General features: G+C 38.7%; 1 protein-coding gene across 4 annotated transcripts in view; it reads right to left on the bottom strand.

Moving 5' to 3' along the window:
• Positions 1-17527, bottom strand: part of opa1 (OPA1 mitochondrial dynamin like GTPase) — a 36338-nt gene that overhangs the window by 13798 nt on the left and 5013 nt on the right. For 2 of the 4 annotated variants that reach the window (XM_079460933.1, XM_079460934.1), the window contains 24 exons: positions 17183-17271; positions 14527-14685; positions 11720-11773; positions 11526-11630; positions 11296-11382; positions 11070-11183; positions 10565-10645; positions 10405-10479; positions 10223-10294; positions 9955-10054; positions 9371-9501; positions 9191-9263; positions 9045-9117; positions 8841-8956; positions 7042-7106; positions 6815-6891; positions 5713-5878; positions 5048-5200; positions 4836-4944; positions 4656-4735; positions 4393-4533; positions 4184-4300; positions 3754-3847; positions 3539-3649 (listed from right to left, as the gene is read on the bottom strand). In XM_079460933.1, coding sequence (XP_079317059.1) covers positions 3539-3649; positions 3754-3847; positions 4184-4300; positions 4393-4533; positions 4656-4735; positions 4836-4944; positions 5048-5200; positions 5713-5878; positions 6815-6891; positions 7042-7106; positions 8841-8956; positions 9045-9117; positions 9191-9263; positions 9371-9501; positions 9955-10054; positions 10223-10294; positions 10405-10479; positions 10565-10645; positions 11070-11183; positions 11296-11382; positions 11526-11630; positions 11720-11773; positions 14527-14685; positions 17183-17271 — 2442 coding nt within the window. The remainder of the gene's footprint in view (positions 1-3538; positions 3650-3753; positions 3848-4183; positions 4301-4392; positions 4534-4655; positions 4736-4835; positions 4945-5047; positions 5201-5712; positions 5879-6814; positions 6892-7041; positions 7107-8840; positions 8957-9044; positions 9118-9190; positions 9264-9370; positions 9502-9954; positions 10055-10222; positions 10295-10404; positions 10480-10564; positions 10646-11069; positions 11184-11295; positions 11383-11525; positions 11631-11719; positions 11774-14526; positions 14686-17182; positions 17272-17527) is intronic. The other 2 variants (XM_079460935.1, XM_079460936.1) reach the window with 1 other exon arrangement.

Raw genomic sequence — 17527 nt, 5'->3', positions numbered from 1 at the left:
AATAGCATAAAACAAATCGAAAGGTCCAATTTGGTGAGATTGAATCTACAAATGCGTTATCATCAAAGTGAACTGGAGCACAACGTTCAGAGGGCCGCACTCAGAGTAATGGGCTTCAGTGATTTGTAAAAAGGCCATGAAGCTCTCCAGAAGTCAAATATCTGAGAGGAGCTTGTTATAACCGCTGGATAGAAAATGATACTTCAAAGTAAATGTAAGAGCCAACTAAAAATATGCTTGTAGGTCTTTAAAGCGATAGTTCACCCAAAAAAAATTCTGTCATAATTGACTCACCCTCTTGTCATTTCATTTATTGCGCAGAACACAAAAGAAGATTTTTGAAGAAAGTTGTTAACTGTTTGGTTTAAGAATTAAAACCATTCTTTGGTTTTGTGTCCATACAATAGAAGTGAATGGGGGCCAGTGCTGATCAGCTGCCAACTTTCTTCAAAATATCTTATGTTCTGTTCTGCATCATAAAGGTTTGAAATGAAAAGTCTATCACTTTTAAGGTTTTTTCTTTTATCTAAATATGACATTTCTGGGAAGAGAAGTGAGAAATTAAGGCCAAGCTTAGACCAAGCATGCTTATCAATGTTGTTTAAAATGATGAACTAAACTGAGCTGGGTTGAGCTTGCAAGAAACCGCATAGCGTGGTAGCGTCCTTACTATTCTTTAGACAGAACTTAAGAAGAAAGTGTGATCAAAAACACATTTAACCACCAAGAAAAGTAGCAAAAGCTTCAAGAACCCTTGGAACATGATGCCATCTCACGTACAACAGGCAGCAAGGCCGGGCAGGCCCAAAATTCCTCTCTGCTATTTGAAGAGAAGTTGCAAGTGGCCAGGATTCTGTCCAGGATTCTGTTCTTTGCCTATTCCTGCAGGATGTGGCAAGCCGAGGAAAAGATAAACCATTTAATGCCAAACCTGGTGCGCTTACAAAAACACCACCTTTTGAGCACCCTCTCATATATGCACACAGATCCTCATGCGCTTACGCTACAGACCAATTCATCCGCAAACCTCCGGTCTGTCAAATAAACAAAGTTTTGCAGCCATGCAAAGATGCATTTGATTTACCCCCATGAAAAGAACGTTTCACAGTATTCCGTCATAGAAAATGGCAAAGTGGCTTACTATATTATTCTGCATATGATCAAGCCATTATGATTCCTGTAAACTGATGCCAAAGAGAAAAACCCAAACTCCTTGTTCGTTTTCCAATTCCAACTGCACACAATGACAGACAATGATAACAGGACGAAAACAGATGGGTATGAAATTACTTAATTATTCTATAATAAAAAGCAGTTTGTGATTAAATGAAAACCATAAATCGAATTTGTATTGTGCATTAAGGCAGCCAGACCGCTGCTCTATGAATCTATTCACCAGCACTATTCCATGTATTACCAATGGATAAAAAAAATCTTTCTAAATTCTATTTAATGTCATAACTTATTCAATCTGAACTTTATAATCAATTTGCAACGATCGATTTGAAGAAAGAAATATGTGTCTTTAAACATGTTTCATTTATCTCATAAGGAATCATGTTTGCCAGCGCTAATTGTTACATTGTCTTTCATATCTAGGCAACGAATATTAACAATCCTCTAAAAACATAACACTGTGTCTTTCCTAAAGCCTGCCTCTGCACCTTAATTGACTGACCATGTGTTTTGCGCAGTGGCAACAGCTAAACCGCTGATCCATGCGTGCATGCCCAGACTTGCTTTTATTAGCATAACAGCCACTTCTTGGGAGGTCATGCTTGTGTTTTCCCTAAGTGCTGGTCGTCCACCAGGCAACGTCATGCTTTAAAGCACAAGAATCCACTCTAAGGGTTACCCAATGCCAAGCACCAGGCTTAAACAGTGGAGTGTCACCAGGAGAAGTGGATATGTTCACTGTAAAAGCTTGACATCCTGTTCTTTATATTTTAGCAGAGGTAGAAAAGCAAAGACGAAACGTATTGAATGGGGTTACGGGTTAAAATGGTTAGTTTTCCTTTTGTGAAAAACTAAAACACAAATTAAAACATTCTTCATAATATGCAACCAAACCAAAAACAGGAGGAAAAAAGACGTTCTTCAAATAGTCAAGACAGCTACTGCAAAATAGAGTTTCACGCCCTAAACATTTTCAAAATTCACATACCACTGGTAAATGTCACAAAATACTTTTCAACCCTGTTTAGTACATTTGTTGCACTTGAAGAGTTGGTGCCAAAAGGAGATTTTATTGTGTTAGTTGGTAAGTTTGAGTTACTATGGATTAAATAAAAAACAACAACTGCGGTTTGATTGATATTAATTAGAATGCACAATAAAAATGAGTTATCTCATTTTGGAACCAAACTCTTCACTTTTTCTAAGCGATTTTGATCAGATTTTTATCACTATAATCTATGACTTTATATGACTTGCCTTTATGCTTATGGGACACCACTTCTCTATCCACTGAAAAAACACAAGTCAACAAGTTCAAGAGAGACACAGACTTCTTGATAAAATCAACAGTGTCCACTTTCCTCTAAGCATTGAGAGGAGACTTTAACAACAAGGAAATTCTTCATTGAAAAGGCAGAGAGGCTCTTTATGACTCTGGCGAAATGGAGACGCTGCATGGGCAGTCTGACCATTGTGTCTCGGCACACACTAACCTGGGCGGCAGAGCCATTACCTCATTCTGTGTTATCAGGGTAATGACAGCTCTGGGATATATACGTGTGCGCGAGCCGTGCGTCTGTGCCTGGTCAAGTCTAAGCATGTCAGTCGTACCTCCACAAATTGCCCCTTTAATCAACAGAGTGTTTAACAGTTACCAGGGCTGAAGACATGATAGACAGCAGGCAGTGAGATCTCACACTGTCTCCCACACTGCGAAGGGCAATTAGAAGCTCAAGCCTCAACAGAGGAAGGAAAAGAAAAAAGGAGGGAATGAGAACGCGTGTGAGGGAGAGGGAAGTGTGTGGAAAATGCATACAGACCCTGGTCAGAACTAATATCACTTTAATTGAATTAGAAGGTTTAAAATAAAATGAAATTGGAATGAAATTCTGAATGTCATTGCCTTTTGGACATTACAATAACCTTTTACAATACCCTGCCAAAGTTCTGTTTTTAATAAAGGAAAATAAAAAAGTTAAATCAACTAAACCGTTGTTCCACTGCATCAAGGGATAAACAACAAGGGCTTCTCAGTTATCAGGTTTCCGTATATACTGGATATGCAATTTTAAAATGATTTTAGAGAGAGCGTTCAAAGATATATCTACATATGACAAGACTGTGGGAAGCCAAACAACAAAGTCTTCATGGTAAATCAAATTTAGGGGTTTCATATCTTGTAGGCATTTGTAAAGATCAAATGTAAAGGCTGAATTAAAATCTGACAGTGAATAATATTGCTCACCCGTCTCAACTGTCATAAAACCCCTCAAACTAGCAAAACAACACCGCCCTCTAGTGGTCAACCTGTTGTGGAGATGTTTCCAGAGCTGCAAACCAGTAGAAACAGGGATGGACTTACTGAGGTCTTCTGCCAGCTGAACCCTCCTGCCTGTGATCAGCTGAACTTTCTTCCCCGTATCCTCACCGAAATCCTCTAACACTTCTTTAACGTTCTTCTCTAAGCGGCGAACTGTGAAGCCCACAAAACATATATTTAAGCGGTTTGAAAGTAGATGGTAAAGCGGCTGACCGTCTCAGTAACTAAGAAGACGAGGGGAAAATTCAAAGACGTACCCTCTGTATTGGTGAGTTCCTGTCGAAGTGTGTTTGCTGTGATGGCCAACATCCTCTGGATCCTCCAGAACAGAACAACATCGTTGCACTCAAGCTACCACATAAAGAAATGAGCATTAGTGTTTCTTTATTACTTCTTCGTTTAAAATGGTACCACTTTACATGAAGGTTCAACCAATATGCATGTTTATAAGTATGCATAAAGCACATATTAATGCCTTATTCTGCATTGCCTTATTCTACATCCCTTAATCCTTCCCAAAACCTAAACCTAAAAACTGAAAAGTCTTAGTAAATAGTTAGTAAACAGTGAGAATTGTTCCCTATTCTAAAGTGTGACCGAAAATATTTCATCAATTTGAGGGAAACTAATTACTTAGTTGAGAAAGAAAATTTGGTAATTCTAGTTATTAAGTCTGTTTGTCTTTACCTCAGAGTCTACAAAGTGTCTCTGGTAGTAGTAGAAACCTCTCCGGCAGAGGTTACAATGAAGCAATGCCTTCTGCAGGAAGTGACGTCGAAAAAGTTGGTGCCACGTGTCCTTGATCTACAGAAAGTAAATTCCCCAAAAAAAAAACTATAATTTCCAATCAAGAACATTCAAACAGCCGATTCAAGCAATGTCACAAACTCACTGACCAGAACAGGGTCCACCTCAACTCCTCTGGCTTCCAGGTTTTTGCGCACTGTGGTGACCTCGTCGTTGGCCAGGTAGGCAGTGTGGTCCTCATTCACCTTCAGCAGACGTTCCAACTCGTTTTTGGTTTCGTTACGAATGTGCTGCACCACGAAAAAATTTACAATTGTGACACAAGCAGTGACACTGAAATATAACTGCCTCTGATAACATAATTGGACAAAACACTGTGTAAAGGAATTGATGTGAGTTTCGTCTGTCTAACCTGCTCTTCTGTTCGATTCATCCATCTCAACCATCGCTGCTTCCAGTCCGGCCCTACCATATCAGCTATTACGGAGTCAGCTGCAATACAGAAAGACATGTCACATTCAACATATAGAAAGAAAGAAATAAAGACGAATCTTCCATGTAATTTGAGCTTTTGTGTGAGTGGGGAACATACTGTCTTTAAGGCGAGACTGTAGCGTTTCCTCCATGAACTGAATAGCGGCGTCCCACTGAGGCTTGTCTGTGATGGAGCGATCCTCCAGAGCGTTGTGTTGAATCACTCTCTGCATCACACATACATGAGTTACAATTCCCATCAGCACTCAAGACACCTTGTATGTTTGTAAGCAGAAAAGCTGTTATTTCAGGATATTCCCAAGATATTACCAAGTTATCCTTGGCCCTTTCATTCCACTTGTGTCGTTTGATGCTCTCGTCCTTAACAGCTTCCTTAAGCTTATCAAAGATGTCATCCTGGTCTTTTCCTTTGTATTCGGCCATGAAGCGAGCAAACTCTTCCTGCAAGGTCTCCCAAGCAACCTTAAAAAATTAAGATGCAGTGTTGAACAATAGCAGTGAAGCTGGCAAATGTTCAAGCTGTTTAATAAAACCAAGCAAACGTATGTTATCTATTAAGCTGTAAATCATTTTTAAGGTGGACATAATATAAATACTTATATTAAAAGATTCCGTTACATGGTTCAATCGCATCCCTTCATGTTTGAAATGATTGAGTGATAAATGATAACAACCAAACCTATTTAGTCGTCTGTCCGGTTGAAACCAGAGAAAGTTTGTTTGTTATTTTAACATATCAGTCTGATGTTAACATTTGTTATCATTTTACTCTTAATAGTGTGCACTTTAGATAATTATGTTCGTTGAATTTTAGTTCATTTTCAAACATGCTGTATATTTATAAGTTATTTATTTAAATATCACAATTTAAGAACGATTATTGAATAAACTATTGTTTATTAGTTTGTGCTAATAAAAACATTATTAAAAATGACAAAAAAAGCAGAAGTTAACCAATCAGAAGTCTTGATTACCTCTAGCGCTTTATGAGGAAGTTGTTTATCGGTCCATTGCTTGAGCTTGATGTCTACAGTGGTGTTAAAAGTGCCTGAGTTCATGGTCTGTGCAGCGGGCAGGTAGATGTTCTCAATAACGTGCGTTGAGACCCTCTCCCACAGCTTCTTCTGCAAGATAGACTCCCTATAGAAAAATAAAGGAATTATGCAAATTACAATGTAAACATTCATTTAATAGTTTGCAACAAAAATGACAAGTACTGGTATTTGTTTTTTCAGAACTCTCAAATACATTGACAAATATTATTCAATTCCAAACCGTGCAGTGGAATGTACAAGAACTGACAAAGATGAGAACATTTTGAGGGTGAAGCTGAAACTCATTTATCATTAAAAGATCCTCATATTTCACAGCTATCTGTTTGCTTTGTTTTATTGTGGTCCGTCAATATACACACATCTCCAAAAGCAGCAACCAGAGTAGCTCAGAGAAGCCACCCTCCAGCTATTCATCATGTCATTGATTTCAGAGGCTGATAGAGCACACTGAGCCTCCTACAAGCATCTGATCTATTTCATTTAGCTTGCTCCTCTGGGTTTTGGGTTCATAACTCCACATACAGCTTGCGGCACGGCATTCTGATAGAGGAGTCCGCCCCGAAGCCGTGGGATGGCCAGGCAGATGGTGGTTTCTGCTAAGCAATACGTTCGAGGATATGAGGATAGCCATTATTGCTTATGGTTATGTGAATGAGCATGATGTATAAAAAAACTGCATATTTTTAGTGTTATACACATTTTACACAGGATCTGTCAAAAGCATAAAAGGGGATAAAACAGATGCATGAAAATGTTTTTAAGATCACTTGCTCATTCCTTATGTATTGTACATTGTAAGATCTTCATCTATTCTGGACTCGTATTGGCTTGTTTTTGTTACTTGTTTTTTGATTAAAAAACTAAATTTTTGCTTTATTTTTGCAAACATTTGGCTTCAGATCAGCATATCTGAAACATTTCAGTCATGTGACCCTAATCTTTAAAAAGTTTGTATATACAGTATTTCCTGGGGAAGAAGTCAATCAATATATTTCGTAGTTAACTGAAATAAAGGGTTTACCAGTGTTTTGGTGTAACCTGACTCAAGCTGATAACCTCATCCAAGATCTCATTTTTGGCCTTCTCAAAGAGCTCATTCTATGCATAAAGGAAACAGTAAAGCATGGTAAAGAAAGGTTTCAAACATGGTGAGAGATCATAACATTTGTTTCTCTTCTGGTGTCTCTTTAAGTTCAATTACAAGTCAAATTATTGTGCGTCAAGATCTAATACAAGTGAAATTCTTACCCTATCCAGCTCTCGCAGGCGCGGGTAGTTGTTCTTCCATTCAGTCTCCAAATTAAATCGGGATGCTGGTCAGTAAGATACATTTTTAAATTAGTTCATTGCCAGATATTTCCAAAAAAACTAAACGTATAATGTCCATGGTTACCAGGGGATTAACAAATCATGTCATTTATAGAATTTATAATATATATATACAGATTTTTGTTAATATTCTAATTTCATTAAGACGTCCACCTGACAGACCTCTGGTCGCGTGTCATACATAGTCACAATGGTGAGAACCCAGTTCATCTCAAATCCACGAGTCAGCCCCAATTCTAGTCATTACGTTGCCGCTAATGCTATTAAACAACTTATTCCATGTTTGCTTAGCCACCCCGAAAAAAAACTTTGAACTTTGGCTACAACTTTTAAAAATAACAGCTTTGTTCCTCAAACACCCGCCATCTCCCAAAACCTCTCTCCTCTATAGGGACTCTAGACGGACTGCATCACCACCGTGATCAATGTACCCAGAGCCAGGAGTGCACTGTATCAGCAACCCCACGTCCCCCGGGGGCCCCGCGTCTCCAGCACACACACGGGCCGACCCGGCCTCACTCACACAATGGAGATGACGCTAATTGCTCTGGTTATCGGACCGGGCCCGGTGCAACTGCGGCGATCGATAGCCCACACAAAGGTTTGAGGAGCGTCCCGGGTCAGGCAATAAATCTAGAGACAGAGCATTTGCAGGGGTGGGCTGTTAATTGGCAGCCCGGAGGTCTGCAGCACGCCCAGCGCGGAATGTTGGAACTGAGGTGAGGCGTGACGGGAATAGGCACACACAGGATTGGGAAACAGCCCTGCTGAGGTAGGTTAAATGCTGTTAGTCTGGTTTCTATCGAGGTTTATTTACTGGGTCTCTCGAGATCTGATGTGTACACTGGTTTTCAAAATGCCCTTGAAAATGAGCATCTTATTAAAGGCAGAATGCATGATTCTGTTCAGAAACATATTTTCTCATGCTGGTCTCTTCACATCCTGATAGCAGTCAAGAAGTATAGTGGTCAAATAATTTTTTGTATTTATATGTCGTCTGTGAAAGGCGCAAGACCAATAGAGTTCGACATTCTGGCCGAACGTTTTGACGCTAGACATTGGTTGCGACTGGTCCTGTTTACATATTCATCCAACGTAGTTCGCATCCAACTGCGCACCCAGTTCACGCAGACATCATATGTCGACAGTGCGCTTGCGTCCGCTGTTTCAACGTAGAGAGAATGGCGGGGTAGCAACAAAAACACGACTTGGCGGAGGAACCCTTAACTAGAAATATAAAAAACGAAAGACGTTATTTGAAAAAGCATTAACGAAAAAACGTCTGGACCATGAAAGAGGTAAAACTCGAATTAACATCGGTGCAGCTTGTACACGATGGAGACAGGTCCGGGAGGCAAAGGGTATGAACGACAGTACCATGGTTGCTCTCTTTCTTTTGGCCAGGTATGTACATGCTTCGAAAAGAATGTATTGGTTTAGATTGTAATTCTTTATGTGTGTTTTGGAGGAGGCGTGGCTTTGGAAGTGATTCGCATGGAGGGTGGGATCATGATTTCAGTGCCAGCAGGCTAAAGTTAGTACCCTCTAGACATCATGCGTCCTGCCTTTAAGGAATTTTAAATAAAAGAGGACCAAAAGCTGTGTCTGCACGTATCTTGAAACTTTATTATTATTTTTTTACAAGCCTCGTTCCCCTCCAAGTGCATTAAGAAGATGTTCAACTATGTCATTAATGTCTGTTAATGTCCCAATCTTACCTTTAAAAGCATCTGCTTGTTGTTCCACGGACTCTCTCACCATCTTCCAGAAGCAGTCTGAAACAGCAAGACTCAGGTTCTTTGTTGTCACCTGGTGAGCTTTCAACATGCCCTCCCTACAAAAATGGATAGAGATTTACCAATAAAAACATTACGTTATCAATCATACAGAAGTTAAGGTATAAATCTGCATATAAATCCTACCTCAGCAGTCTAGACTTCTGGAAGAAGTCCTCTTCATGGTCCTTTATTGAGTCTATGCTCTCATTACTACTGCCTGAAACATAACCGCTTTAAAAAGAATCCAAAAAGCACAAATTGAAATTCTTCACAAAAGATCCAACGCTTACCTTTGCCGGTTACCACAGCGAAGTAGCCCAAGGCCTTCATTGGGAATAATTTTCCTTCAACTATTTGCTGAATCTACGAGGAGAAAGAATTATGTGTGTGTAGAAACGAAATGCTTTAGAGGCATCTAGTGGCTAATACACAGAATAACACCTATGATTGAAAAATCTTAAAGGTCTTACTCTGCTTGGACTGGCCAGGTTCTTTTCTGCCAGGTCAACCTTGGTGAGAACAAAGATGGTCCTTTTGCCCTGAGGGTCCATTTGACTGACCAGATCCGTGACTATACTACGCTCTGCATCAACTGAGCCATCTGAAAGAGAGAAGAGAGAACTATACAATATAAAATACACTATTTTCTGTCTTCCTTAAATTGATATTTCACCCAAACATTTAATTTCATTCCTGTATGAATGACTATGTTATGATGAGAAAGAACCTTCAGTTCTGGAACATCATTGACTACCAAGGTAGAAAAAAATGAGATGGTAGTCAAAGGTGCTTCAGGACTGTTTGTTTCTCTAAATTCTTCAAAATATCTCATGTTGTGTTTAACTGAACAAAAATTATACAATATTTTTTCTACAGTGGTAGTGGATAATGTCCCAGAACTGAAAATTCCTATCATTTTTCCAAATATCTTTCTTTGCGTTCCACGGAACAAGAATAGTCATTTTTGGATGGACTATCCCTTCAAAGATCCGTTTCCAACTTTTAATTACACATATTTAATAATAAACATTTCAATTATGGTTAAAGCCCTCACCTTGAATGCAGAGAATGATGGCATTTGGATTCTGCATGTAAGCTTTGCTAATGCTAAAAATGGTTTCTTTTGTGTCAGCGGCCATTCCTGATGTAACAGTCTATACACACATAAAAAGTGACATATGAAATAAGGGTTTTACAGTTCATCAGAAACATGTGCATCGCAATGAAAAATACTATAAAGACGCACAAAATTCCATTACATGTGACAAAAAACCAACATAAAATCAGAAAAAAAAATCTGTAAAAATATATGCAGAACTTACACTGATGACTCCTGGCAAGTCAACCAGCACCATTCTCTGGATTCCTGGGCCCTTTACGCTTAAAGAAATAGTCTAACACAGAAAGAAAACAAAGACATTATTATTTATATTTGAGTTTATAGTTTCGAAAACATGTTATGCATTTTAATAAATGTAGGAATAGCAATAAGTATGTAGTTCACCTCTGGGCTAACCGTCTGCCCATCCTTTACGCTCTTCCTCATCCTGATCTCGATCTCATGCCTCAGTGCTGCCAGCTACAGGAAGGAAAGAAAAGAAAAAGGCATTATCCCATAGAGCTGACAGCTAAATACTAAGACTGAAAATGAAATTTAGACTTACATCATCCTCTTTCCCAAGGTCAAACTCACGGGTGCTGTCTTTGAACATGGCGACATGGTGAGGTCCTTCACTTAATGTCACCTAAAGCATGTACAAAAAAAATTATAATATATATATCATCACAGATATAACACGGATAAAATGCATACAGCTATTGTACAGTTCTTTTTCATCATACACAGGCAGATTTCACCTCTAGTGCCAAACAAAATACAAATCCATACCAGAGTAAAAAATAAAATGACCCAGATTGAGACTCAAATTCAAGTGTATTAAGGAGAAACGAGCCGTTTTCTGATTTTTGCAGTACATCAGCACGAACTAACAAGCTGTAACACAGTGAGAAAATAATATGACAAGACCCTCTCTTCAAAATCCAGTCATAAGTGGTCGCAGGACACATCTGTTACTATCAGGCGTGAGGAACAATGTGTCTCGGATCACCCAAGATGGATGTTAATAGCGTTTGTGAACAGGCCCCAAGAGACTCTTTTGTTCAGTTCACCTTGACGGGAGACCTGGTCATCATCTCTCCAGACCCTCTTGGGAAGATCCTGGCCTGAGCTATCATCTCCAACACGCTGGTCTTTCCAGCACTCTGGTCTCCAACTACCACCACCTATTCAAACAAAGATACAACGAACTATTACGAAGGTAGGACTGATATGTTTTTCATGTAGATAGCGTGTCTGAAATCACAAGTAGCTGGCATGGAGTAAAAGATGACTGACCCGTGGCAGGTGATCTTGGGTGTTGTAGTTGGAGTCATAATCTGAAAGGATGTCCAGGACCTCGGAGTACATATCAATCAAAGACTTCTAAATAGGAGAATGAGCAAGAAACACAGATTCATCGATCTGTTCATTCTGTAACCTTATTACAACAGATAAAAAACGTAAAAACAGTGTAGTAAGTTTGGTTCTTGAATGTCTATCCAAAATGAACAATGTTGAAATCAAACCTTGACTTTCCGTTGGTGAATACCCTTGTCATCTTTTTGCAATACGACTTTTCTCAGTTCTTTATTCTCCTTCTCCAAACGTTCCAGCATCCGCTGATACTTCAACTGTAATATAATAATTAACAATAATAGTGAACAGATTTAACAGAAACTGCAATAAAAACTGAAATAGATTACCACATGAGGGTTAATACCTGAGTTCGAACAAGCTCTTCTTGAAGCTGATCAACTTTTTCTTTATCAGATGTCTGTGAAAACAAGAAAAAATGTAGCAGACTAAGACCGTGATCACCTTCCCAGCATCCCCCTGTTAGAGCCATTTCACAAACAAACCAAAATCTCATGCATTTAAATCCCAGAAGAGGAAAGGCAAGTCAGAGCAAGAAAACTTCAAATCCTGGATTTGCAAACCTTTTAATCAACCATTTATTCTTAATATAAATCATCAAACTGCAAACACACTTTAAAAGATGATTGGCGAAGAATCCATAGATTACAAATAAATGCAGCAAGACGGAATCATTTGTTTGTTCACACTTACACACTGAAGACTACCAGACAAATGACATGACAATTATTACAGGAGAGGAGACAAACCCATAAACAAACAAACATACATATGGATAACAAGGTAAATTATTGATGAATGATGTAATCCTGTCAATTTACAGACGTGATTGGTTTTGGTATTAGGCATGTTAGTTCTGCAGGTCGACAGCCAGAGCAAAATGGTACATCACTCCATGCAATGAGTTGTTTTTTTACTCCTGGGATTGTGTACATACAGTCAGGTCCATAAATATTGGGACATCGACACAATTCTAATCTTTTTGTCTCTATACACCACCACAATGGATTTGAAATTAAACGAACAAGATGTGCTTTATCTGCAGACTTTTAGCTTTAATTTGAGGGTATTTACATCCAAATCAGGTGAACGGTGTAGGAATTACAACAGTTTGTATAAGTGCCTCCCACTTTTTAAGGGACCAAAAGTAATGGGACAGATTAACAATCATAAATCAAACTTTCACTTTTGAATACTTGGTTGCAAATCCTTTGCAGTCAATTACAGCCTGAAGTCTGGAACGCATAGACATCACCAGACACTGGGTTTCATCCCTGGTGATGCTCTGCCAGGCCTCTACTGCAACTGTCTTCAGTTCCTGCTTGTTCTTGGAGCATTTTCCCTTCAGTTTTGTCTTCAGCAAGTGAAATGCATGCTCAATTGGATTCAGGTCAGGTGATTGACTTAGCCATTGCATAACATTCCACTTATTTCTCTTAAAAAACTCTTTGGTTGCTTTCGCAGTATGCTGCATTGTCCATCTGCACTGTGAAGTGCCATCCAATGAGTTCTGAAGCATTTGGCTGAATATGAGCAGATAATATTGCAGAAAAACTTCAGAATTCATCCTGCTGCTTTTGTCAACAGTCACATCATCAATAAATACAAGAGAACCAGTTCCATTGGCAGCCATACATGCCCACGCCATGACACTACCACCACAATGCTTCATTGATGAGGTGGTATGCTTTGGATCATTAGCAGTTCCTTTCCTTCTCCATACTCTTCTCTTCCCATCACTCTGGTACAAGCTGATCTTGGTCTCATCGGTCCATAGGATGTTGTTCCAGAACTGTGAAGACTTTTTTAGATGTTGTTTGGCAAACTCTAATCTGGCCTTCCTGTTTTTGAGGCTCACCAATGGTTTACATCTTGTGGTAAACCCTCTGTATTTACTCTGGTGAAGTCTTCTCTTGATTGTTGACTTTGACACACATACACCAACCTCCTGGAGAGTGTTCTTGATCTGGCCAACTGTTAAGAAGGGTGTTTTCTTCACCAGGGAAATAATTATTCGGTCATCCACCACAGTTGTTTTCCGTGGTCTTCCGGGTCTTTTGGTGTTGCTGAGCTCACCGGTGCGTTCTTTCTCCAAACAGTTGATTTGGTCACACCTAAAGCTTTTGCTATCTCTCTGATGGTTTGTTATGTTTTTTCAGCCTAATGATGGCTTGCTTCACTGATAGTGACAGCTCTTTAGATGTCATATTGAGAGTTGACAGCAACAGTTTCCAAATGCAAATAGCACACTTGAAATGAACTCTGAATCTTTTATCTGCTCCTTGTAAATGGGAGAGTGAGGGAATAACACACACCTGCCCATGGAACAGCTAAGCAGCCAATTGTCCCATTACTTTTGGTCCCTTTAAAAGTGGGAGGCACATATACAAACTGTTGTAATTCCTACACCGTTCACCTGATTTGGATGTAAATACCCTCATATTAAAGCTAAAGGTCTGCAGATAAAGCACATCTTGTTCGTTTAATTTCAAATCCATTGTGGTGGTGTATAGAGCCAAAAAGATTAGAATTGTGTCGATGTCCCAATATTTATGGACCTGACTGTATATGGGGTTTGCAGAAGAGAAACATAAGGTGGAGTTTTAGTTTATAAAAAAAAGGTATAGGGGTATTCCCCAGATTCACAATGGGAGCAGGAATATCACTAACATTTAAACTAGTAATTTAGCTCAAATTAAATTTGCACTGTGTGAATTAGAGATCATTCATGTTTTCATTGTCATTCAAATTATAGTTTCATAATCTTATAGATATTGTCTATAGTATATATACGTGAATATACCGTGCAATTGGGATTTTTGTAAGAAAATTGTATAGCTGTACAAATTCAAAGACTGAATTATTATCAGTACATTCTCTACAAATTCATTCCTAAAGGTGTCTGGAATGATCATTGAAATTACGAGGATCTTGGATGGGCGGGGCTACTTATTCGATGTGTTACTACAGTATTTCACAGCTGTAGTACTCTCAAAACCAGTCATAGATACATCACCATAAAGTTATTTCACCTAGATCTTGATAAACTATGTTGAAAATGTTTAATTGTAAGTAAAAAAATAGATGTGAGGCAGTGGATGACTGGCATGAGAGTCACGGCATACGTGGAGTGGTGGGGGCGTGGACCTTCACCTTGTGTTTGGGTTGCGAGGGGCTGGGGTTCGGGGCCGGGCCGGGATGGGGTTCACGCGGCGGAGGCGGAGCGTTATTTGCTGCCGCCGCCCGCCGCATCTCCTCCTCATGGTGCTGGATCTGCTGCTGAATGAGAATGAGCTCGCTGAGCAGCCCCTGCTGAGGGACGGTACAGTGACAAAGAGGGGCAGTCAATCAACCTGCTTGCCAACCAACAGGAGGATGTAGGCGGAGCTACTGGATAGCGGTCCACCTCGTTTTAAGTAATTTCTCTTGACATGGCCAATAGAAGGCGAGGGCCATTTTAATGGAAACATCAGAGGAAATTACAAATAACAGTACATATTTACACTTATATTGTTGTCTTTTATGTTTATATTGGTAAAGCTCATTGAAAACATTGTCAATATTGTCAGTGTTGCTATACTTGCAATAGGGCAATGTTTGAGATATTTTTTATATATTGGATCATATAAAACTACAGCTATGGGGAAAGCAAGCATTTGATATACAAAAAGTAGTTTAGCTGCATAGCAGTGCAAAGCTTGCTAAAGCTAGACAGAGAAAAGATTACTTTCTTTTAAACTCCTGCATCCTGTATTTATCGCATCTATTCTGTACACATATTTTATCATTCGACTTCACATTTATATGAAAGAAATTCATATGCTCAGACTGCCAATATAGCTGCTACAACCCGTCTGCTTAAAACAGTTCAGGACTACATCTCTGTTTATAAGCTTATATGAAAATTTTCAGATGCAGATAAATAGTTTATATACCAGACATGGACTGCCCGAGTGATGAATCAAGTAAAATAAAACACTGACATTAAACATAAAAGACTGCATTTTTGCTCTCAGAGAAGCAACAGTTTCTGAGAGCATGAAATGATCATGAAGACATACAGCATGGAGGGGTTATGGAGGGGAAAAGCTTTTACACAGACGATACGCTGAAAAACAACAGAAATGAACAATTCAAAAACTAAAATTCTGTAACAAGAGGTTAAATATATCCACATATATCAAAACCAGCCAAATGCTTTACTTAGCATTGAGAGAGAATTTCATTGAGTTTTTAATAAAAAATCTTAAAAATGTACAAAATACGAGGTACAATAAATTTGCAAACTACAGCATCACTCACAAACAAACTAATGATTCTATTGTGTACATTTTTCTATCACAAGTATACAATATGACCATAAGTATGTAGACAATATTTGTTTTAGGCTGTTCTGTGACAGCTGAAGTAACTTTACACACCAAATGGACACTGAAACTAACCAGTGTGAAAAAGGATGGTCTCCCTTACCCCCTATTTTGTGTAAATAAGACCAAAATCCAACATGTTACAAAATGTACTACAAAGCCTATTCAGTAAGTGAGACAAAGTACAAATTAAACCTTATTGTTAGGATTTAAATGTTTAATAAGAACATACAAGTATGGTTTTGGGTGTCCACATACTTTTGGCAATGTAATATGTTTTGATAAGTTTGGGTGGGAACAGCTTTATAAAGCATACAGTTACTTTAACATCAGTTAGTTGGGACCTAGGGCTTTGACGGTGGCAGTTTTTTTTCCACAGCGGTGGTAGTTATGCAGTGGATGGGAAGTATACATTATTTATGCAAATCATTTTTATATTATTATATTTGCGTGTAGCAACCACATGACGGGTGGAAGAGAAATATAGACCCTATTTAAATACTTTTGGAAATATGATATATGAAATAAATGAGGATGAAACATCTTTCCATGTTTAATGCGCAAATCCGTCAGTGAAACTGCACACAGCAGTAACAATTAAATACACATCAGTAAATAATGAAAACTTAAAAATTAAAAGAAGAATGTTAAATATTAAATAAAAAAGCTCTAGTTGCAGTGACAATTTCAGTCAGTCCCGTATTAACCCTTACAGTCCGTAACAATTCCATTTGAAACAAACTGAATAAACCTTGGCTTTCCTGTTCAGATTGCCATAAAAAAAGTGACTTTTTCCTACTCGTTGATGGGAAACTTACATGTTAACATTGTCCAGATTAAGGTGTGTACAGCTGCACTAAATGTGCGTTCAGAAGATATGCTCAGAGCACAAATTAATAGATGTCTCTCCGCAACCGCGGCAAACTGCATGCGCTCCGACACCAAGCAAGCGGATCATAGCCGATCTTGAATTTATGTAACTATTCAAGATCCATTGCAGAACCCGCAGAATAACCTGGGTTTTGACATGCAGATAATTTCTGTGTTAATGTAAAATCTTTTAAATACAACCCATCCACAACTGAAAGGCTACAAATAACAAATATTTGTCACCACCGCCATTGCACTTTACCATTGCGGTGGTGTGGTTGTCACGGCCACCATCACAGCCCTATCAGCTACTTCACAAGAATCAGTATTTAGCAGCACTACCGAAAGCGTGACAGTAAGCGCAAGATGGTGTGCTGTACTAAAAAAACAGCTCATGTTGAAAAAGCCCAAGCAAAATAGCTAGGCGAAAAACGCTGACAAAGTAAAATAATGAAATCCTTTTTTCTATTATAACATGTTATAACATAAATGAGCAAACTCAAAATGATTAGAATGTCATACTAAAGTCATGCTTAAACCTTGAGTTTTGACACTGAAATCATATTATTTACCTTTTTGAACTGTTTATCGCTACTGTCAGACATAGTTGCAGATGCTGGTGGAATATCTGGTGCTCTCAGGGCTGAATCACCTGTGGTTTCTGTGGAAAAACACATCAGTTTAAAGAAAATGAGGCACCCTTTAAACATACACAATTGGCATGAAAGTAGAACACATGAAGGAGATGATCCAAAACTACAATGCCAATGCTGTATACAGTTTTGAAAGTATTGTAAAGCAAAAACAGTCACCATATCCCAAAGAAGGCCAAAGGTTTGGAAAATAAAAGTTGCTTAACAATAAAACGCACTCACTTTATAGAGCATAATGGCACGCATGTACACAGACACGGTACT

Source organism: Barbatula barbatula (genome assembly GCF_947034865.1).
Source record: "Barbatula barbatula genome assembly, chromosome: 7".
NCBI classification, from domain to species: Eukaryota; Metazoa; Chordata; class Actinopteri; order Cypriniformes; family Nemacheilidae; genus Barbatula; species Barbatula barbatula.
This window is presented reverse-complemented; position numbering and strand designations above follow the sequence as displayed.